Raw genomic sequence first — 22,745 nt, 5'->3', positions numbered from 1 at the left:
TTTAACCATGTTTAAGCAATTATAGATCATGCAATTAATAAGGGGCTCGTGATACCACTGTTAGGTTATGATACATATGAACAACATAAATCATGCGGAAAAACCTTGATGCCAGGAATCATAATAATTGCACATAATCATATAATTAGTCTAGGATGCATACACTTTGCAGCGTGCCCTCCCTAGCTGGGCCCGAACAAGAATAAGTCTTTAGGACTCCAAATGTCGTCCCTCCGTAGAAAGTCCACAGCACGTCCGGATCCGCCTTAAGATTGACCAACTAGAATCGCCCTTAAGGTACTATTATTTTCGGCTAAATAGGGAAAGAGTTTTGACTGATTTTTCTGCTTAAAAATCCTAGCTTTGAATACTTGAAATCTCGTGTATAAATTTTTGACCTTAGGCACATATTTATAGAGTATGGAAAAGGATTTAGAATCCTATTAGAATACCAATTAGTTTAATTAGAATCCCTTTAGGACTCTATTAAATAAATTCTATCTACTAGGATTAGGATTTAATCATAGAACGAATTCCAATAGCTTTAGGATTCGTATCGCACACAACCGCATACGAGCACGAGCACCGCACAGCCCGCGCAAGCCTCGCGGCCCACGCGAGCTGCACAGCTCGCAGCCCTTTTGCTCGCTGCCCACATAGCTCGCGCGCGCGCCATGCCTTGATGGGCCTGGCCTTGCGCTGGGCCTGGCGAGGCTTTGGCGTGTGTGTTGGTGCGCATGGCTTGCTGGGCGCGGGCCTGGCTTCGTGCTGGGCCTTCGTCTAGCAAGTCTCGTCCGATGCTAATTCGTACGATGCGCTTCCGATTAAATTCCCGAATCCGGTATTCATTTCCGATACAAACAATATTTAACATTTCCGATTCCGGAATTAATTTCCGTTTCGAACAAATATTTAATATTTCCGTTTCCGGAATTATTTTCCGATTTCGATAATATTTCCGATTCTGACAATATTTCTGTTTCCGGCAATATTTCCGATTCCGGCAATATTTCCATTTTCGATAATATTTTCCGATACGTACAATGTTTCCGTTTCCGGCAACATCTACGACTTAAATAATATTTATATTTCCGATACGATCCATATTTCTGTTTCCGGCAATATCATCGTTTCCGGAGTATTTATTTACTTTCCTTTGACGATCTCAGCTCCCACTGAAACCAAGATCCGTCGATTCCGAATATCCATAGATGGAGTATTTAATGCCATTAAATACTTGATCCGTTTTCCTACTATTTGTGTGACCCTACGGGTCCAGTCAAGAGTAAGCTGTGGATTAATATCATTAATTCCACTTGAACTGAAGCGGCCTCTAGCTAGGCATTCAGCTCACTTGATCTCACTGAATTATTAACTTGTTAATTAATACTGAACCGCATTTATTAGAATTAATATTAAATGCATACTTGGACCAAGGGCATTATTTCCTTCATATCAAGCAAGCTCTTACTTGGGATGTGGGAAGGGATGTATTTAGCCATGCTTCTGCAATTGCAAGTATGAGAGTTATGAAGTAGAACCTGGTTTCTTCCCTTCTCGTGCAGTTGTGTTGTTCATTTCTATTTCTCCCTGTTTCTCTTTTTCTTTATCCTTGAGATCATGTGTTATTTTCTAGTACTACTTCACTTTGATGTCATTCAATGATCGTATTATTTCTTTTTAGTTACATGCATTAATATATTGACTATCATTTTTCTGTTTACAGGATGGTAGGAAGGGCATAGATTAAAGTTCTTTTGGACTGAGTTTGGACGAATAAATTAAATACTTGATAGGTTCTAGATTGCTTGAACTATTAGTTATTTTTGGAGATTCATTAGTTTTCTTAATTGATGTACTTATACACCATTATTGTTATTAGAATGATTGTTATGGATATTTTATTTTAATAATAAGTAAAAATTAATTCGAAATAAATGTTTTCTTTTTGAAATAGTTGGATATTTCGTTTAATATTTTTCATTTTAATGAGCTACTAAATAAATGTGTATGAAATTGTTCCTATAAGCTTGCATTAAAGTGCCGAAATAGATGAATCTAGACGTTGCTACAAAGTCACCTAAAAGTGTCTCAGTAGTTGTATCAAGAAATGTTTCTATAGACTCACATAAAAGTGCCGCAATAGTGTAGCAAAGAAACGTTATAGGCTCACGTAAAAGTGCCGCAATAGTTGTAGCAAGAAATGTTGCTATAGACTATAAAAGTGTTATAATAAACGTTGTCACAGACTGTTGATAGTGTTGCTATAGATAATAAAAACGTTAGCCTAAACATTATAAGTGTTGCTTCAAATCCTAAAAAATTGTTACTAAAAATTAATTATTGTCGCCTTAGATATAGTAAAACTGTTGGCAAAAGTTTAAAACCGTTGCATAAGAAAAGTGTTGCTAATGATATCTATGGCAACAGTTTTATAAAGTTGTTGCCTAAAGCATCATAACTGTTGCCATAGAGTTATAGCAGTGCCACCTATTGGCAACGCCATATAACTGTTGCTATAGGTCTATGCCAACATTTAATGGATATGTGCCAGCACATTTAGGTCGTTGCTATAGCCCTATTTTGTAGTAGTGTGCTCTCCAACAAGAACTATCTCTTGGCCAACATTAAGCTCTTGAGTTATTCTTGAGGGGCTCTTGAGTAACTTTTCATGAAAAGGTACTTCAAGGTAGCTCTTATGTAATACCCCATATTTTTAAGTAATTAAAAATATACTTAATTATCTATAACCCTTACAATGTGGGAGCAATCCCTTATGAACAGTAACATGCACCAACTTTATTTTATTTTTTATTTTTTATTTTTTATTTTTATTTTTATTCTTATTCTTATTGTTTATTTTTTATTCTTATGAACAGTAACAATCACTTATGAATAATTAAATTGTAACCATTAATTCAATTCTTGAGAAAAATAATATGCCGTTAACAGTCAAGTTCAGTAATAAGATGAATTTGAAACGACATGAGTTTGGGGGGTGGTTATGGATTCATCATATATACCAATATCAAATTTATGTGCGGGTAGATTTTCTTTGCTTTCTTCCATTGCAACATTCTTTATCTTTTTTTATTTATTTTTTCCCAGACAATTGATCGAAAGATGATGTATTTTAGGTCTACAAATATGTGATTTCTTCTTCAACTACTACACCACCAGTAAGCATAATTTCAATTTATTTTGTTTTTGATATAACTAGTATAGTACCCGTGCGATGCACGGTTTATAATCTACATATTAATTTGAATGAAAACTAAACTTTGGGTATTGACAATTATCATCAATAATAGAGCTTATAGGTATTTTTCTAATTATTAATGATGGTTATATATATTATGGCCTCGTAACTCGTTTGATGTCTTGTTTTTTTTTTTTTTAAGTAAAACCACTAATGGTACGTATAATAAAATTATATCACCCTTGTTCATCATCCGTATCAAAAAATAAAGTCATTTAAATCCACCATTTACTTCGATAATCATATCCTGATCGGTATCCACCTAATATTTGACCCTCACCATCTACCCGTGTACTCGATCACTAAACACCCACACACGCAATCTACTTTATTTAGTAGACATTATATACTTTGAGGCAGGGCGGGTGTGGAGGATCGGTCCCTCCATAAACGTACATGTCTATCATTTTCACATCCCCGCCATCCACGATAGGTATGGTACTCATAATCATCTCAAACTCAATCTTAATTTCAATCTCAATCCCACCTTCGCAGGGTACCCGTAAAAACTTTTCTCCGCTCCATCACCCACCCGACAATCCACACCCACCTAAAGTTCAACTGTAGGTCTGGTGATTATTTTTTTCTCTTGGTATGAGAGTTGAATTTTAAATAAAGTGTCTAGTAACTCAGGTGATTTAGTAAATAAACAAAATTATAATATGTGGGTTAGTATAAAAAAAATATTGATAAAAAGGATAAGAAGGGCGTCAGGTCGAATCCAAAATTATCATTGCTCCAATACACATGGCGGATAACCCCACCACCAGCGCCAGATACATTTTTTATCCCAATAACCCACATAGTTGACCCCATCCATGTCCACTTGGGGGTTGATGACGGGGGTCAACCATGTTGGGGTCGATGTTGAGGGTCAAAACTTTCCTCCATCACCGCGCCAGATAACTAAGTTACATATATATATAAAACAGTTTATTATTGCAAACATAGTATATCACTTGTGCGATTCACAGTTTAAAAAAATCTAATATCAATTTATGCACTTATTTAAAATCAATCTACTATTATTTTTACGGGAAAATCAATCTACTCACTAATGTGAAAATGTTTACATTATTAGATTAATAAACTACAAATATGAATATGGACTCTAAAATTCTATTTAACACTCTTATTTCCTTCTTTTTTGAATGTCCAACAACAAAGAAATACAATTAGATCGAGAGTGTCACTTGTTAGCTCCACATCGATGCACGATATATATAATTTTAATAGCAGTCCATATACTCCCTACTAAATAAAATCAATCTACTTTACTAAGGTGTCGTTTGGTTCACATAGGAAGTAAAATTTCCCATGAAATGCAAATTCATGGGAAATAAATTCCTTAATTAAATTCATGGGAACTTCATAGAGTTGTTTGGTTAATAATGTAGGAAGTAACTTCCCATGGGAATTTCTACTTACCTAGGGGGGACTAGGTAAGCAAATTCCCCAATTTTGTGGGAAGTTGAAATTCCTAGGAAGTTCCACTTCCCCCATTCTATCAAAATAGTGTCAACCAAACAACTCACACACTTTGCAATTCATAGGAATTTTAACTTCCCATGTTTTTGTATGTCAACCAAACAATTCCTAAGTATTAATGAACATGAATATATGAATATATTAATAAAATTATAAATATAGATTTTGAACTTTTCTTTAACATTCCAATTTTCTTCTTTTTTGAATGTCTACAACAAAGCAATACAACTTTCCCCTACGCTATTTAATTAATTGAATTATTTTTCAAAATAGGAGATTCAAATATTCTTAAAGACATGAGTAAGTCATATCCTAACCCATTCTATGTCACTTTTTATATACTAATTGATGTTATACAACAAAAAATTGTAAATCCAATAATTTCATATATTTTTGTTTAACTTGCAACATACTCCCGCGATACACAACTTACGAAGGAGGGTAAAGAAAAAAAATACAAATATAAACATATAGCTTAAAATATGAATCACATAATGTACTCTCCTTACATATGTTTAATTTTTAATCAAATTGTTCATAAACATATATTATACAGAGTATCCTTTTTAAATTAGGGATTTGTTTCTTTGACATACGGAGTAATATATATTGAACTGGATCTTGTCATATTGAGTTATATTGTTTATATACTCTATTTTTATGTGGTGTAACAAAAAAACCATACAAAAATATATTTCAGCTATCCATAAAATAATAGTAGCTATAATATTTCAGCATTAATATATGTACACATTTTGTCATTTTTTTTATATAGATAAGAGAATATACACGTCTTATATAATATTATATAAGAGACAATTTTTTTGGAACAAATGCAATATTTTATGTCAAAGGTTGTTGGAATTTATTTTCTGCAAGTTTGTTGCAATTTATACAGGTACTTTATTTTCTGAAACTTTGTTGCAATTCAGATATGTACTCGTTATTATATACTCCCTAGTCTCTATCAGTAATATTTTAATTTTTATGCAAGTCTATAAAATATGTCTTTCTTTAAATTAAAATCCTAACTTACAATATATTCGTACAATATACGATGTATTGCATTCCATAATATTTTATATAGAAATGATGGTTGCAATAATGTGGCTCCACATTAGTTAGTATGTAAATTAATAATAAAGTCAAAGATATTTTATGAGTGTATATGCTATAATTTTATTCTCTATAATTATGATTTTGACATTATATTTTACATACTACATATATGATAGAGATGCTTTTTTTTTTTTTTACTTCATCCGTTCCTTAAATATTATACCATGTTGACTTCACGCTTCCCAATACACGGCCTTGACACGTTATTTCTCAAATTATGCATAAGTAAAAATTATAAAAAATTAATATTAAGAAAGTATATATTGATACAAATCTAATAATATCCTAAATGATTACATATTTTTTTTTACGTATATGTTACAAAATATATGCAAAGACAATATATGCGTATATGTAATTTAATTTTTTTTATTATAAGTAATAAAATTCCCAAAACAATATGCGTATATGTAATTTAAATTTTTGCTCCTTAATTAAGATTTTGATATTATTTTCTTTAACTAATTTTATTTTATTTTGAGATTAGGCATTATGTTATATGGATTTTTTTAAAATATAAAATTTTTAATTAAAAGAGAGGCGAATCAATAAGTGACATTTGTCATCACCACATTGATTTTCTCTCATATATAAATAAGAGATAGAATATTACATAATATATACATTTAATTATGGTGCAATAGTTAACGTAAAGATCATTCGGGAGCTGAAGTAGGAATACGAAGTATGTCTAATTCAATTAAAAGTATATATTGATTTAAGAAAAATGTAAATTGCGTTAGATAATATGTTGGTCCTTGTAAATAAATAAACATACTTCATTTGTTTAAAAAATAATTGATACAGTCACATGTCATAATAAAAAGAGTATTTTTGTTATTCCGTAATAATTATTCATTTTTTTATTTAATCGAGTAACATATAAAGTAGTCAGACTTTAAGTTTTAGGAAAAACAGTAGACATAGAATATATTAATATTTGGTAAATAAGAGATAGAATATTTAACATAATATATGAATGTTTAAGAATAAAAATATATTGGTAATTTAATCTTATTCTATATTTGGAACCATAAGATCTTAATATTCTATTGTAGATTATATTTAAATATCATATGAATATTCTATATTAGATTGCTAATTATATTCTAATGTATCTAATAATGTAAATATATTAACAATTTAGTTTTTTTTTTTAAAATAATTGAATTTTTTTTACACAGGGACACTTGTCAGCTCCAGACTGAGCGCCCTGTGTTTTAGTAGAGCATATAGATAGATAGATAGATTGAAAATTTGAGACTGGCTTATGTTTTATTTTCTCCATTTCCTATTGCGGAGTATAATTAGTAATTGAAATCCTCTTGGTATACTATATGAAGACTTGCATTGAATCAATATACTTATGTAGGCGAGGTGTATTTGACAAATAGTAATGATGAGGTGATATGAATCTACTTTCGTTATCACTTATCGGCACTTGGCAGTGCAATTGAAATACCAGGCGAGATACCGAAGAGAGAGTGAGGTCATTTGGTTAATGCAATTGAAATTACTTCAATTTCGCTAAAACCCACAACTTTTTTTTTATTTTTTTATTTATATTCATTACATGTTATTTTTTTATTTATATTCATTACATGTTATTTTTTGTTGGTTTTACTCCCTCCGTCTCTTTTTGTTTTTTACGTTTTCCTTTTTGGGTATTTCAAAATGTTCTTTGCATTTCCTTTTATATTATCACATAAATGACTTAGTATTCTATCAAAATTTGTGTCCAATTATTATTTTAATCAATTAAATTCATTGGGTCATTTAATCTCTCACACTTTTTCATTGGGACATTAAATTTTTCTCATTTCCCAATATCAGAATTTTGATAAAAGTGAAAACATTACAAATAAACGTAATTTATCTTGATTAAATAAAAAAAATTGAGGAATCTCAATGCAAATTAATTAATCGTTAAAACGCGTGAAAAATATCAAACGTAAAAAATAAAAAGAGACGGAGGGAGTAGTATTTTATTTGAATTTTTTGTGAATCGAGAACTTATCTGATAAAGCATAGTCATGTGGGATCTTGCTAGATTCATCTTAATGTGTATTTTCAAAATATTAACTTTTTATAATTTTTGATAAAGATAATGAAAGATATTAATGATAAAATTTGTGCATTGGCATGCGTGAAAGTGACAAATGTTGCGAGTAAAAATGAATGGAGGAAGTATGTTTTTGTAGTTGCTCGTAATTTATCCCCACTCGAATCAGATTTTTTTCTCGATTTATGATTACTTTACTAAAATATCTCTCATTTCTTTCTTTATTATTTTCTCTCTCATTACTTTATTCCAAAAAAAAATCTCTTACACACATTCATTATTCTTACATCTAATCATTACACATATACCCAAACAAATCAAGATTCTAGTTCTCTACTTCTCTTAAACCCCTCCCCGATTCCAACCGGGAAGAATATGCTCTAAAATATACGGAGTATCTATACCTAGTATCTATACCTAGTATTTAAAAAACAAAACCAAAGATAAATCTATAACGACATGTGTCCCATCTTAAAACACTCCTTTGCATTTTTGACACGTGTCCCATCCTAAAACTCTACTTTGCATATTTCAAAAGAATCGCAGCAACCCAAGAAGCTTTCATTACGTTCCATCTTCACCATCCTTATTCTCATTCAATTCCACTTCATCTTCCCCTTCATTAATTAATCATCATTCAATTCCACAATCAGTTTCAAGCTATGTCTCCCATGTAATCCTTCAAATTCCCATGTAATCCTTCAATTTTATTAATCTTGAACGCTTCAATTTCACCTTCAATTGGAATTGAAAATTCAAATATCTTGGTTTTGCATTAAATACAAAACCCCCTCAAATAAACCTCGAATTAGGATTAATCTTCTACTTCACCATAATTCGATCTCACCATCTTCTCTCCATCTTTAATAGCATCCATTTACAAATTAATTTCCTTCAAAACCATCAATTAATAATTGCTTAAATCATGTCAGTTACTCTTTATTTGCACAAATGATCATTGATATTCTATCTCTCATCTCTTAAGCCAAACCTAACTCTATTTAACAACACACTAGATTCGGTAATAGTCTTGCTACGGTCGTGATCCAGAGATAGGCATGGTTCGTTTTTTTATCTTTTGTTTATCAATTTTCGGATTAGAATTGATATATTTCTTTTTTAACAGGTTTTGTTTCAAGTTTAAGGATTAAATTGATGTATTATTGTAATTTTTAATTTATTGTTTTCGAATATCAATTTGTGATATTGTTCGTTTTTTTGTTCCTGTTTTATCAATTTCCAGGATTAGAGTTGATGTATTTCTTTTTAACAGGTTTTGTTTACAGTTTTAGGATTAAATTGATGTATTATTGCATTTTTTAATTTATTGTTTTCTAATAATGATTTTGTGATTAGAATAATATTTGCTAATAATTTAGCTAACCATCGGAAATTTGTACTTCGTTTCTTGCATAATTGGGAAAATAAAGTACATATATGTACATCAAATTGGGTGTTTAAGCTTTAGAGGAACTGAATTGAGATTGTCGCAAGATAAATTTGATATAGGGGTTGGGAGCAATAAAAGACAAGCAACCCTCCTAAAGATGCAACTTGAGATACTTGCAAACTTGCCATCATAACTTATTCGATTAAGAAACTTTTTGCACTTGGGCATAATATACAAAGCTTTGCTACATTTTGATCAAGTTTCAGGATACAATGGTATGAATTTCTCGCGTCGTCAATTCACCTGTAATGTTAGCAGTTTGATCATATTGTATTCACCATAAGACAATGGTCAAGAATCTTATGATGGTAATCAATACTCCTCAATGTGAGCCTAAAGACCTAAGGATGGGGGGAAATTACTTTCTTTCTATTGTAGTGTTAGGAGTTGAATATGTTGTAGCAAGCTTTTGTAAATGGGACAAACATGTCTCACAACTCACAAGTCACAACTCACCAGTGATGTTAACCCAATTTTTGCATAGTCTATTGGTAATTTGGTATTACTTTTTGCCTGTTTTTTAGAGGTACTTCAACTACAATATTAGTTTTGTTCCAAACCGTACCTGGTATGAGTATTTCAACATGGTGATTGTTAACCTTAATTGGATCTATAAAATATCACACATCAAAGTGAATCAAAGCCCGTTCATCAAACGGGTTCAAAAACTAGTTAACGAATGTAAAAAATAAGTGTAAAGATTATTCTGAGATTGAGTATGTCTGAAATTGAACACAAGCCACTTGTAATTTTGTGAGTGATTGAGCAAAGCTCGCACCAAAATACGGAGTAACGATCAACACATCCAAGCAAAGGGATTGTACCGTTTGTGCGATTCAGCGGGCATATGAGCCCGGTATCCAAACACGTCGTATCCATTTCTCTTTCTCGCAATCACTCTAAAAACCAGAACCTCGACTTCCAATCCAACCCACCATGAAAGCTCGAACTTCTTCTTCATCCATGTCACTCTCACAGTTACCACCATTATCACCCCTCAATTCAACCTCCGATCTCGATTTCCCCACCTTTTTCTCCCACTTAAACGCTGTCCTCATCTCCCCTAAATCCCCCAAATCCGCCATTAACAACAACAACAATGTCTTTCTCCCCCATTTCCTCTCAACCTCCCTTTCTATGGTACCCAAATCTCAAACTCCCGCAGTACCCACTTCAAATTCTACCATCAAAGACCTCTCAATCTTTGAACGCGCCTTCATCGGCGCGGGCGCGGGAGGATCTGCAGGCGCTTTCACCTACGTCTGCCTTTACCCGCTCGAAACCATCAAGACGAAGCTTCAGACAAAAGGGGCGAGCCAAATTTATGCGAATACCCTGGACGCCATTGTTAAGACCTTCCAATCGAAAGGTATACTCGGGTTTTATAGTGGGGTTTCAGCTGCATTTGTTGGTTCCACTTTTTCATCGGCTGTTTATTTTGCTACTTGTGAATTTGGAAAATCGTTTTTGTCGAAATTTGAGGATTTCCCGCCTGTATTAATTCCACCTACTGCTGGTTTAATGGGGAATATTGTGTCTTCTGCTATAATGGTGCCGAAAGAATTGATTACTCAAAGGATGCAGGCTGGTGCAAAAGGGCGGTCGTGGGAGGTGGTTGTTGAGATTTTGGAGAGAGATGGGGTTTTGGGGTTGTATGCTGGATACTCAGCTACATTGTTGAGAAATTTGCCGTCTGGGGTTTTGAGTTACGCCTCGTTTGAGTGGCTTAAAGCTGCGGTTTTGAGGAAGACGGAGAAGGGGAAAATGACACCGTTGGAGAGTGTATGTTGTGGGGCGTTGGCCGGGGTGATTTCAGCTTCGTTGACGACTCCGTTGGATGTTGTCAAGACTAGGTTGATGACTCAGGTTCATGGCGAGGCTGTGAATAAGCTTGCTGCTGCAACGTTTGGTGGGGTTAATGCTACTGTTAAGCAGATTTTGATGGAGGAGGGTTGGGTTGGTTTTACTAGGGGTATGGGACCTAGAGTTGTTCATAGTGCTTGCTTTTCTGCTATTGGTTATTTTGCATTTGAGACTGCTAGGCTTGCGATTATGGAACAGTATCTTAACCGTAAAGATCAGCAATCCAAGGAGATGATGGCTTGATGCGAAGCAGTTCATATGTGAGCTGATGGTGTTTGCTGAATCTCTTCCTGCCATTTTTGTATGTAGATGTACTTACTGAGTATGTTTTTTGTTGAGTTAAATTTTGTTTCAATTTCATTGTATTCACTACTCACTAGGTGCTCTTAGTCAGCTCAATCCAGTTCTTAACAAACAACTTTTAAGAGGAGATATATATAAAATAAATTCAGGTGATTCATGCTCTTTTCAGTTGTGAATGTTGCTAGCATAGATGACTCTGTCAAGAATGAGCTTTTCCACGTTTGAAATGATGAATATAACTGTAGTTTCATGAAGGTTGGCATGGTTGTTTTAATAGAAGAAAGCTTATTAGGTTTGCTAGTTACTGATATTTACAAAAGGCACCAATCTGGCCTTTAAAATACTATCAGCCCAATTCACAATATGAAAGTCCCCTGCCCTCCCTAAAGTAAAAGAAATGAAACAAACATCGAGTTAACCTAACAAATTTGCTCAACAATAATTGACATCAGGTGCAAATAATTAGAGATATCCCTTGTTGATTTTTTTTGGTTGTAGCTTCTTCTATTTGAGTTTACAGCAGCATATGATGCAGCACTTTGGCTTCCATGGTATGACTCTTCTATTCCTTTTGCACACCAGATAGCATGCACTATCCCAGCTAAAACAGAGCATGCAGGGCTTAGCTTTTAGCATAATGCCTTTCTTGTTAGCACAAAATCATTGCATCGCATTTGTCAATTATCTCCTGCAGACGAAATTTGCAAGCGATCACATAGTCACATCCCTCAAATGTTAATGGCAAAGTGTTCTGGATGTAATTGTGAATCTTGGAAGTTTCAACAAGTTACCAGTCCATTTTAGACATGTCATTCCTGCCTCCCTCCCCTGACCCTGATTAATTAGCAAATTGATACTAAATATTTATCTTTTGTTCCCTTGGTATTTTCCAGCAAGCTTGTGATTTCTTCTTTATAGAAAATAATGCTTGTGATACAAGTTTTTGTTTGGGAACTTGTGACATGACTGTGATATAACTTATGGATGTTCAGCTGATAGATGCTTTAACTTCACTTGGGTCAAATTTATTTAAATGCTGGCTCTTCCACAGAGATTTTAACCTAAGGGTCAGAAGTGAGGGGATAAATGGGAGAATGGAACACTGAGGTTAAGACTGCAGCTTCTATTCCCAGTGAAAGACATATACAACAAAGAAAAAGGACAAGGTTTTTCTTTAAATTCCTTCTTTTCTCAGACATGCCTCAAACATCTTTATGTGAAATTTTGTCAATGGAAACTAAAATTTGTTTCTTCATAACATTTTAATTATTAGTGGCGGAGAATGCATGCATCAAATTACTCACCAGTGTTTGGAGGAGAAAAACGAAACTTCTTCGTGTGCAACTCGGTTTCCTTAGCACACATTTCAGTTGACAAAATTGAAGGTGAAGTATGGTTCATGCTTCCATGTAGGTTGTAAACGCAGTCATCACTCTGGTTTTGAGTCAATGTTTTCTTCTTTCTTCTAATTATGCCCCACAGATAATATTTCCGTTTCAATCCTGCATATGAGCATCACATTTGTTCCCCATGTTCCCACTTACCGTGAGAAAATTCCTCTTGTACGTAGTATAATTTTATCTATATTGAACTTGAAACAAATAGCATGATGAGAATGAATTAACTGCTGATAAACAAACATGATATTCCGTGTTCACTAAAGTCTCAAATGATTTAACTTACTCCAGTTGTTTGGTGGCAGTTCACAAGATGAAAAGATCAGGAGCTCAACATTATTGATCCTTGAAATCATGGCGAATTCATGGTCAATAATGTCTTCCACTAGGCAGTCATACACTCTTTCAGCTCTGTAAGATAAAATATAGCTTTACTAGAACAGAGATTTCGTGGAACTTATTTGATTTACATATGTTGTTGAAAAGAATACCTGTGATCCGGGAAAAAGTACACTGCGATGTTATGAACTGTTGGCATCATTTTCTTGAACTTCATAGGCCAGATATTAACTTTAGAAACCATCTCTAAGCTAAGGATCACAGGCAAAGAACTTGCCACCTCTGAAGCTTCTATGCATGCTTCATTTGATACGTGCGCCATCATTACAGGGACAGTACAAGAGTTTTTTCCATATATCTGAAAACTCCCCCTGTGATAGGCACCATTTGAAAAGATAGGAACTCGTTAGTGAAATAGTTGTTTTACTTTTCATGTGAAGTTCTAAACTATTCTCTGTTTTCCTATGTTTATTTTGTTTAAAATAGCTGAAGCAGAACACAAGAGGAAGGGGAACATTTACGTCCAGACAGGAGTAGGTAGCGGCTCTATAGTGCTACAAAAATCATCTTCGATGCTAGAGGATGTTTCAGGAGAGTCAGATTTAGATTCCTTAACTCTTGTCACTTCAGAGTCTTCGTTGGGTAAATGCAGGTCTCCAATAACATTAGTTGTTTTCGGGCTATTACTTGTTTGAGTCGTTTCCATACCTCTGCAGGATGATTCTAACACATGAATGGATGGGCCAGCATCACCATTTCTCAACCTCTCAGATATCAACGGACAAATTATCTTCTCTGCATCATTCTGAAGCTCCATGAAAGGTTCAATTGTTTCCTTATCTGAATCTGAAACACTGTTTGTGGAATCTGACAGTTCAATGACCCTTGGTTCACAAAACTCACAACTCCATTCAACTTCACCATCATCTGTGTCTGCCAACTTATTTAAGCAATAACTGAAAAACAGGAAAAATATTCCGGACAAAGTTAGTCACATTGTTATTTTTTCCACTGCTATACTCTATACCTTTGATTTTACAATGGGAACTTTCTGTAAGCATTTGCACATTTGCAGTGGATCTACATTTGTCACTGATAAGAGCTGATAAAGTCCCAAGATATGATATTTGTTATCTTGCCAGTTGACATTTTACTTTATGAAACATATTGTATATCCTTTTATTTTCATCCGATCATACTGTTATTATCCTTACAAAAATATAACTCTATTTTTTACCTTCTAACTAGATAATACATATACATGAAAGCTCAAGTACGCGTGACTTGTAACAAAAGCTTAACAAAAGCTTAATCATCTTTCTCTGATCTACTGTTATCTTATAAACAAGGATAAGATCAAGACTTCCCTAGAGCTTTAGAACCAAAGGATTTCATCGAAAGTACTTTTCATAAAAAATAAAATTCGATTCCTAGTGTTTTCTTCCAAAGCATAGACTAAATGTAATTTTGATTGTAATCTCTCCAAATAATCTCCTTGACTTCCATATCATCTCACAAATATCGCATAAAAAATAATTTCAGCAAAATCCCCTAATAAATTGGAGGAAAAAGACAAATACAAGAGTCCAATACAGAAATACGAAGTATCATTTTATCCCCAAAAGCAGCCACATATTCACATATAGGCATATAGCCACTCTATCCTCAAATTCTCCACTAAATACCACAGAATGGTTTTATCAGGCTGTTTTTCCATAACCAAACCTGTCATCACTCTTGCTTCTCTCTCCAACAACTCTTCTAACCCCACAACACCCCGGAAACGTTCAAAGATTACTCCTCCAAAACCAAACCACATTCCGCAAATTCAGCCCTCTGTCGCGGAGATTGAAAGAGCCATTGGTGCTGGCATTTACCGCGATTATGATCCTGCCAGTATCAGGCAAGCACCCCCATACCTCATTTATCCCTTTCAGCCTCTTATTATTTTGGAATAATGAATAAGTTTTTGGTTATCCCAAGAAAATTAGAACTTGAGGTTATTCAAATTCAATTTTTGTAACTGTTTTAAGTATCTGTTAATACTCATCTTTGTTATAACTTGATATATGCAATGCAAATGCAGTGAGCCAAAGGAGAAGAATAGCGTGTTTGATGCGGTACTGTCAAATTCAATAGGAAAGAAAGAGGGGAAAACAGAAAAGGCACTCCGCGAAACTGGAGAGTGGTTAAATGGACAGACTGAGAAAGTTGCTCAATCTTCAGGAAAGAAAATTCTAGAGGTTATGTTGTTTTGGATTGCACCAGCTTGGTTCCTCTTGCTTTTGGTTGCTACTGGTGCTGTTAAGTTACCTTTTCCCTCTTCTATCCTTGATGACTTAATCATGTAAATATTAATCACATTTTCTTTACCATCATTTTTATACAGAATGTAAATTTGTGTTTATTGTCATGGAATTTAAACTTGGGAGGCTTAGAAATTTACGTGTGCTCGGAGATAGTTCGGCATCTGCAACACAGAACTAATAATTCAGAGACGCCTCTGCTTCCACATGTCTGGCACACTCTCATTTTTCTGCAACCACATCAGCAAAGATTTCTTTAAACATGGAATTATAGATGAGTAACAATTGAGTAGATCAAATCTCCAAAATATCTTGTCAGAAGTGGAAAAACTAGTATATCTAACCATTAGACTTTGAAACACCATTTCCAACAAAATTGTCCAAGTGGAACACTTTAATTTGTCAAATTAGCCAGGCTAACCGAGCTGGGTGTTCGACCAACAAACCCCTGCTATGTAGCCGATAGCTAGGTTGGGCCGGGTGAGGAAACTTTCTGTTTGATGAAAACTACTAACCAAAAGGGTCCTTAGGAAACTGGAATTTGCAAGATTGCAAATTTGCTAGCTAGCAATCTCATTCAATTAGTTACGGACTAGTTCACTTTCAATTAACTCACTGAACCAATCTACATTTATCGGCTTATTTTATTTCCTACTTGAACTTTTGGGACAACGAACGGTTACGGATTAACAGTTTCATAGGGTTTCTTTACCTGCTCCAATCTGGATAATTTACGAATCCTATTTCCTGCTTGAAATGGCGACTTCAAGTAACAAAACCACAAATTAAAGCCATCACAAATCAATTATCAGGATTCAGGATGAGTTAGATTACTCTTACATTAGGACTTGGCCTAGCTTTTCCTCAATTAACATTATAAAAAAAAATGATTGGTAAAATTAAAAAATAAGAATTCATCATCCTCGATGATGAGTTAAATTGACCCTCTCAAAGTTTAACCTGGTTTATTTTCCTTACATATATACAAGTATAAAAAAATAAAAAAGGAAGAAAGAGAAGAAACTGACCTTATTAAAAGAACAGGTAATGAGTTGATTTGCTGCTTCAGGAGATATGAAAGAGTCAAAGACACATCCCAAACCTTTAAAATGCATGAACTCAAAACACTATGCTTAACAATAGTGTATTGAGTCACATTTGGGTGAAATTCACTATTCATAAGGAAAGTTTTTATTTTCCTTCCCTTTGAAGGCTCTATTAGCCTTGCTCAATCAACCAAGGTTCGATTCTTGGTTCTTGCATATTTCCAAATTTTTTTGCTATCCCTTTTCTCCTTTCCTTTCTTTCTTCTGATCCACCTCCTGGATCATTTTCAATTTCTAACCTAAGCTCCACTCTCCTCTCACCTCCGCCCCCTCTCCTCAAATCAAACTCCACAACGAGCCACCAAATTCCGATCTTCCCACCACCATTCATGTGCCGTTCGTTACAGACTCAACCAGGTGGTGGCGGTGCTGTGTTCGAGCTGAATCTTTTCTTCGACGGCGGATTTTTTTCCGGTCGGAACACCAGGACGCAACTCTTCCTTCTCTCTCCAACTCCTTCACACACAACAAGACTTGTTCATCGAAAAACCCTAATTCCTCCGAGTTCATCTCCATCAACATCAATGCGATCCTGAATTTTCAGCAAATTCTCTCTCCTCCTCTGCCATGGCTGCCTTATGCAGGCTCATTCCCTTCCGCCTCCGTGTTTTCTCTCGGACTTACAGTACTTTTACCTTTGAAGGTTTTTTTTTCAGTTTCTCCTGAAATTCAACTTTTCTTGTATCGAATTTGGTTATGATGTGAGTATTTTGATTTTTTGATGAAATGAGTTCAATTTTCAGGAATTGGAGGGAGTTTGCGGCATTTCAGTGACCAGAAAGTGCTGAAGATCGAGGACGAGGTGATCGAGGATGAGGTCAAGAAAATTCGGCGTGAATTAGATGCTGCCAAGGAGAGTTTCCTTAGAATTCCACATGCGCTTAAGTCTATGCCTAAGATGAATCCTGAGGGTATGGTACTACCTCCATTTCAGATTAATTGATCACGTAACTAACTTTTCAGAATTTTAGTTTGTATCGTTTGCGACTGAAAATATATGCATTTTGTTCATTTGAGGGGGGAGTATGTGCTTAACATAGTTGGGGTGATTATAGTGCTTAGCTTCCCCACCTATCCCCATGTTAGGATAAAGTTTGTCATACGTGCAAGGAAATTAAGAAAATTTGGGGAATGCATCCTACATGTGTGGGCAGAATATCAGTTAGAGACTGCCTTGGGCAAGAAGTTGGTGAAATCCATTGAATATGAGAGCAAGTTGGTTGGACTTAGGAATTATAAATTAGGGAGGCAGTTATATCTTGTAAGAGAATGGCTTGTTGATTATTCTATTTTTTCATTTTCTCTCTCTCTCTCTACCTAAGTCGCATCATTCAAAGGGGACAAACTATGGGCTTTACTGTTTGATCATTACTTAGTTATTGCATGATGAATACTTGTACTAGGAAGTAGGAATGTAAAATTATTGATCCTTAGAAGGATATATAGTGTTATCCCTCTCATTCTGAACATTTATGCAACTCATGCGAGGGATTCTCATGAATCTGGTGGTGAATTTTCAGCTGGATATGGTAGGTTTTAATGTCTCTGTGTTGCTAGAGTTTATGAGTTACTGAAGCCTACACTCCCTTTAAATTAAAATTTGTCATCAAGCTGTGCAGGAAAAGTTGTCAATATCAGGCGTTGTGCATTCTTTGAGTTATGGTGGACTGATGCTATGAGTCCATTGGAGTTCTATTTCGATCTATATCTATTGCTTGCACTATCTCGCCCATGATTCTCGGCTACTGAACTTATAATCTGTTACTCCGTATAATCTTGTTATGGAATTTGATTTCATTTCTTTGTGATCTGAACAATCAAATTAGCTTCTGTAGAAAAATTATGTAATGTTTGTATACTGTAACTTGTTTGCTTATCCTTATTTTTTTTTTCCAGTGTGAAAGACGTGCATGCTTTGAGTTATGCTGAACTGATCGTGGGGATGTTCGCTTTCGACCTGTGCCTTTGTCTCGACTACCAAACTTAGTCTGTTATAAGGTGTAAAGATAATGGTGGTTAGTTTGGTACAAAGTTTGAGGTAAACTCTGTAACTCTGTTTCACTTGTTCTGGTAAAAGGGTTGAAAGAAAGTTGTGGGTTATTTTGGTGTGGTACTTTACTTTAGAACTGTCATTGTGGGTTTTTATATAGACAGATTCTATATTGATGGAGAAGACAGAGGTGTTGGTAGGATATTACAATTTCCTGTAAGGTGAGAGTGATGATAAATTGTTGATAAGGAATGCTTGGTTGCTGTAGTTTCAACTTGATATTGTGTTTGTTGATTTAGTCAATATATTAGCTGCCAGGTTCAGGAATTCAATTACCTTGTTTCTGGTGGCCTTGTTTTTTTTGTGTGGTTTTTGTGATTCCAAAAATGACACCTTTTTCTTGTTATGGCACGAGTATGGATAAGTCGACTCGGTACTAATTATTGGTGTACCTTTGTTTCAAAACCGCTGATGGTCGTGGGGAGGGAGGATAAGCCGAACACTTGGTTTGTGGATTGGTAATTTCGTGCACACATGTGACAATCTAAGTTGATACATGTCCCTCAGTGCGTGATTGGTTCGTCAAAACACTGTGCTAGGTGCCTCACCCCTCAAGGGTACTGTGTAGACTCTTAGGCCCTGTTTTGTTTTCCCTGGACTGAATGTTACTAAACTGCAACAAAAAAAAGGGCCTTATTGCTGTAATGTTTTGCACTGATGCATACAGACTGTGGTTAGGTGCAAGCAGGCAACTTTGATCTGATGCCTTGTTACTCGACGAGGCAACTTTGATCTGATGCCTTGTACTGGCAACATTTTTTTTCACTTTCTCTCTTTTTGTCTCCTTTTCTCTTTCTTCCGTCGATTTATTCCTCATATTGACCTGGTTGCTTCTCTTCTTCTTTATCTCCCCGTTTTCAATTTCTGTTCTCTCATATTGACCTGGTTTATGTTCTTGCCCCTTCATGCTTGCTCCCCATTTTAACCTCTCTTTTCTCCCCTTCCTGCTTAATCTGATAAAAAATGGAAGAGACGGAAGACAAGGATGTTTTACAGACACATCTCGCCTAGAACCAGATCTCCAAGGTAAGGGCTTACCTACTTTTCTCGATCTCCTATTATATCGGTTCTCATTTTTTTAACTACTAGGGTTATAAAGATTTATGAAGTTTAGGTTTTTTTGGTTTACATGGATGATAATTTTATTTTTGAATTCGTTCTTTTTCCCGTCAATTTTCAGATCCAATTCTCGATTCTTGAAGTCTACTGTGTTTGATTTTGTTTTGGATTTTATGAAATTTAAACAATTAGAAATCATTGTACGGAGAATGCTATGATTGAGTTTAGGAAGATTGAAGGAGAATGCTGCTACAATTAAGAATGAGTGCTAATGTGGCCTTATCTGCCCAATGGAAATCAAATGTTTCTGGCGATGAACACACCTGGGTCACTTTAAGAGCAAGGTCAATTTTCTCACTTGCCTGTGGATGAATATTCGGCTATTATTGATTAATTTTTCGATATCATAATTGAATATGTTGTGGATCGAGTATTGATTTGGGGAACTTGGTGTAGTATGCATACATGATTGTATGCTTTTAATTGATATTTTTTATTCCCTTAATGTTTGAAGGACTTGAAGAATTAGTCCATCATATCGGAATGAGACATATATAATCATGATAGGAGCTATTATACAAGCTTTTTGTCTCTTTTTATGCTGATGAACTAGGGGTTAAAAAAATTCAAGAAGGAAACTAACATTTTCAAATTTCATGGTTCTCTTTGTGGCTTATCAATCCTTGTTCAGACAGTTTTTTTGTTTTCCTACCTAGGTTAAAGTATTAAAGAACATTTTAGATCATGTCACTTCATAGAGAATGTTTCTGGTGTCCCGGAAATCTTCTTTCACAGTCTCACGAAAGAGCAGTACACTCCAGGCTTCCTTTTCCTGCCGAGTTATGATTTCAGTGATGTATTTTTCTGAAAGTTATGTGTGTTTAGTTGTCTATTGACTTTACAATGATCTAAACTTGAAGCTTCCCTAGATCTAGATATCTAAATAAGCTCGTCTTTAGTTTGGAACGTAAATGACTAGACTATATATATAAGAGAAGCTTGCATATGTAATTAAGATGTGATATTTGCTGATGAGTACATAGAATGCGAGCTCTTGATTCTCGTCATTGATTTGGTCCTTCACAAGCCTCAAGCTTACAGGCACTTGCTCTTCAACGTGCTCCACCGCAATAATTCAGATTTTGACACCTAATTGTTCAAAGCATCCTTATTTTTTTTTGGCAATTCAAAGCATCCTTCTTTTTCCTCTTTGTTGATGCTTACAAGTTATGGATTTTGAATGAGACCTCAAAAGTGTTGTCGGTTTTGACATTGGGATTGAAATCTTTGGGATGTTCCCTTATAGGGAATTTGGTGTTCTTTTTGTGTTTTCAAGGAGATTTTATACTTTTATAGAGGGTTTTTCTGGGTTCAAAGATGTGTTGCTCACCGTGGTTGTTTCAAGTTACTTGAAGATTTATATGCTGTCCATGTTGATCTGGGAATTCCCTGCTTCAATGGTTCATATCATTGATTTGTTTGTTATGTCATCTAATCTGGTAGCTCTACGGGTGATCTCTGAATCCTCTTTTACTAAATGTGTCGGGTTGTGCCTGGGTGCCCATGCCATGAAGTTCTTTGTAAACTGGATGCTAAAATAGTGACGATGTTGCTGTTGAATTCTGGGTCATTCAATCATTCATTTACAGGATTCCATACTTCTATTCTCGGTTATCAGATATAGTGAGTTGGATGCTTTAAGATCTATTCGCGGTTATTGAACATGTTTAGAGAGAACACTCATTTTTTATTTTGACTGAATGAATTATCTGGTTCCCTTGATCTAGAATAAAATGTGTTTATTATGTTGCACTTTGAGCACAATTTTTTTAGTAGCAGGTTGGTAACATCTAACATGGATTCCCAGAAGAATCCAGCTGAAACTAAATCATCTGCTACTGCACCAACTCCAGCAATTGCTTCATGTCGGAGGAAGAAGAAAGATGATGCGACTTTCCTAGAGGATTTAAAGGGCCATATTGATGAGTTTATCGATGCTTCCATGGATGAACATAAGTTATGCTTCACAAAAACCATTCAAAAGGTATGTTTTTTTTTATTTCTATTAACCGCATTTAGTGATATGATGTTTTAAATATTTTGTACTTAATTAATGCTCAAAACTCTTGTGTGAAGGGCAGATGTTTTCAATATCGAAGGTAGTGGCACAACGGAATTCTGAGCAGCAGGAAGTAGAGAGTGTTCTTTTTACCCCTGTTTAGCGTTAGTTTTGACTTTTGAACACCGTTATAAGTTAATAACGTATATTTATGATATTCTATCATCTAGGATAACTACGTAATAAACTTGTGACTTATATTCACTTACAGAAATGTTTACTTCTTTGCAAATATGCTTCCTTTGTATCCTGTGCTTTAAAAATCTGTCTAATTCTGAGGATATTCTAATTTGTTGTTGGTATCTTTTGTTTGAGGAACTCTTGGCAACATCTACTAAGGTTGTTATCACTTGGGCACAAAGTGTGGCTTCAGAAGGTACGCTATGAAATCCGAAAGAGCCTTATTTTATCTGCATTTGAATGTTATAACTTATGAAGTTCAATTTGGAAATGGACTCAGACCACCCGCGAACCACAGGAATCAACTGTAGACCGTCGCATTTGAGGAACAACTTGAAATAGTACACTACTTATAGCACTATGACAGGAGTTGTCATGATGTAGGATAAGAGCTCCAAGGATATGGTCCCCCAAAGTAATAGGATTGTTACATTGTAGTCAGCTCATGAGATAGCAGCTGATTGTAAATGGTTATATGAGGGTGTTACGGATGCAACAAAAAAGATGGTTTAATGTTGCGCTTAAATAGTTATTTATGTAGATGGATTCAACCATAAACATTTCCCGTAGTTATTGATGAATCATGTAATTCTTGTTTAATTAGTATAGTTTTTTGGCTAAGTTCCTTCCTTGGTTATTTTTCCC

At 34.8% G+C, this 22,745-nt stretch overlaps 3 protein-coding genes and 1 pseudogene across 3 annotated transcripts; 3 read left to right on the top strand and 1 right to left on the bottom strand.

Annotated features, from left to right (window-relative positions):
• The first annotated feature begins 8,480 nt into the window (after positions 1–8,480).
• On the top strand, positions 8,481–11,706 carry LOC110791902 (protein MITOFERRINLIKE 1, chloroplastic). The gene has a single exon (XM_021996671.2). It carries the CDS (start codon positions 10,315–10,317, stop codon positions 11,482–11,484), a length of 1,170 nt encoding a protein of 389 aa, XP_021852363.1. The 5' UTR covers positions 8,481–10,314; the 3' UTR covers positions 11,485–11,706.
• A 103-nt stretch (positions 11,707–11,809) lies between these two features.
• Positions 11,810–17,214, bottom strand: LOC110791903 (uncharacterized). The gene is made up of 8 exons (XM_056842451.1): positions 17,038–17,214; positions 16,615–16,688; positions 15,727–15,816; positions 13,802–14,236; positions 13,433–13,651; positions 13,228–13,352; positions 12,849–13,046; positions 11,810–12,232 (listed from the first exon to the last, which is right to left on the bottom strand). The coding sequence occupies exons 1-8, from the start codon at positions 17,212–17,214 to the stop codon at positions 12,222–12,224; spliced, it is 1,329 nt and encodes a 442-aa protein (XP_056698429.1). The 3' UTR covers positions 11,810–12,221.
• On the top strand, positions 14,900–15,721 carry LOC110791904 (probable NAD(P)H dehydrogenase subunit CRR3, chloroplastic). The gene is made up of 2 exons (XM_021996673.2): positions 14,900–15,183; positions 15,367–15,721. The coding sequence occupies exons 1-2, from the start codon at positions 14,972–14,974 to the stop codon at positions 15,629–15,631; spliced, it is 477 nt and encodes a 158-aa protein (XP_021852365.1). The 5' UTR covers positions 14,900–14,971; the 3' UTR covers positions 15,632–15,721.
• A 45-nt stretch (positions 17,215–17,259) lies between the features above and the next one.
• Positions 17,260–22,745, top strand: LOC110784935 (uncharacterized; annotated as a pseudogene).

The sequence above is a fragment of the Spinacia oleracea genome, chromosome 4 (genome assembly GCF_020520425.1).
Source record: "Spinacia oleracea cultivar Varoflay chromosome 4, BTI_SOV_V1, whole genome shotgun sequence".
Classification (NCBI taxonomy): domain Eukaryota; kingdom Viridiplantae; phylum Streptophyta; class Magnoliopsida; order Caryophyllales; family Amaranthaceae; genus Spinacia; species Spinacia oleracea.
This window is presented reverse-complemented; position numbering and strand designations above follow the sequence as displayed.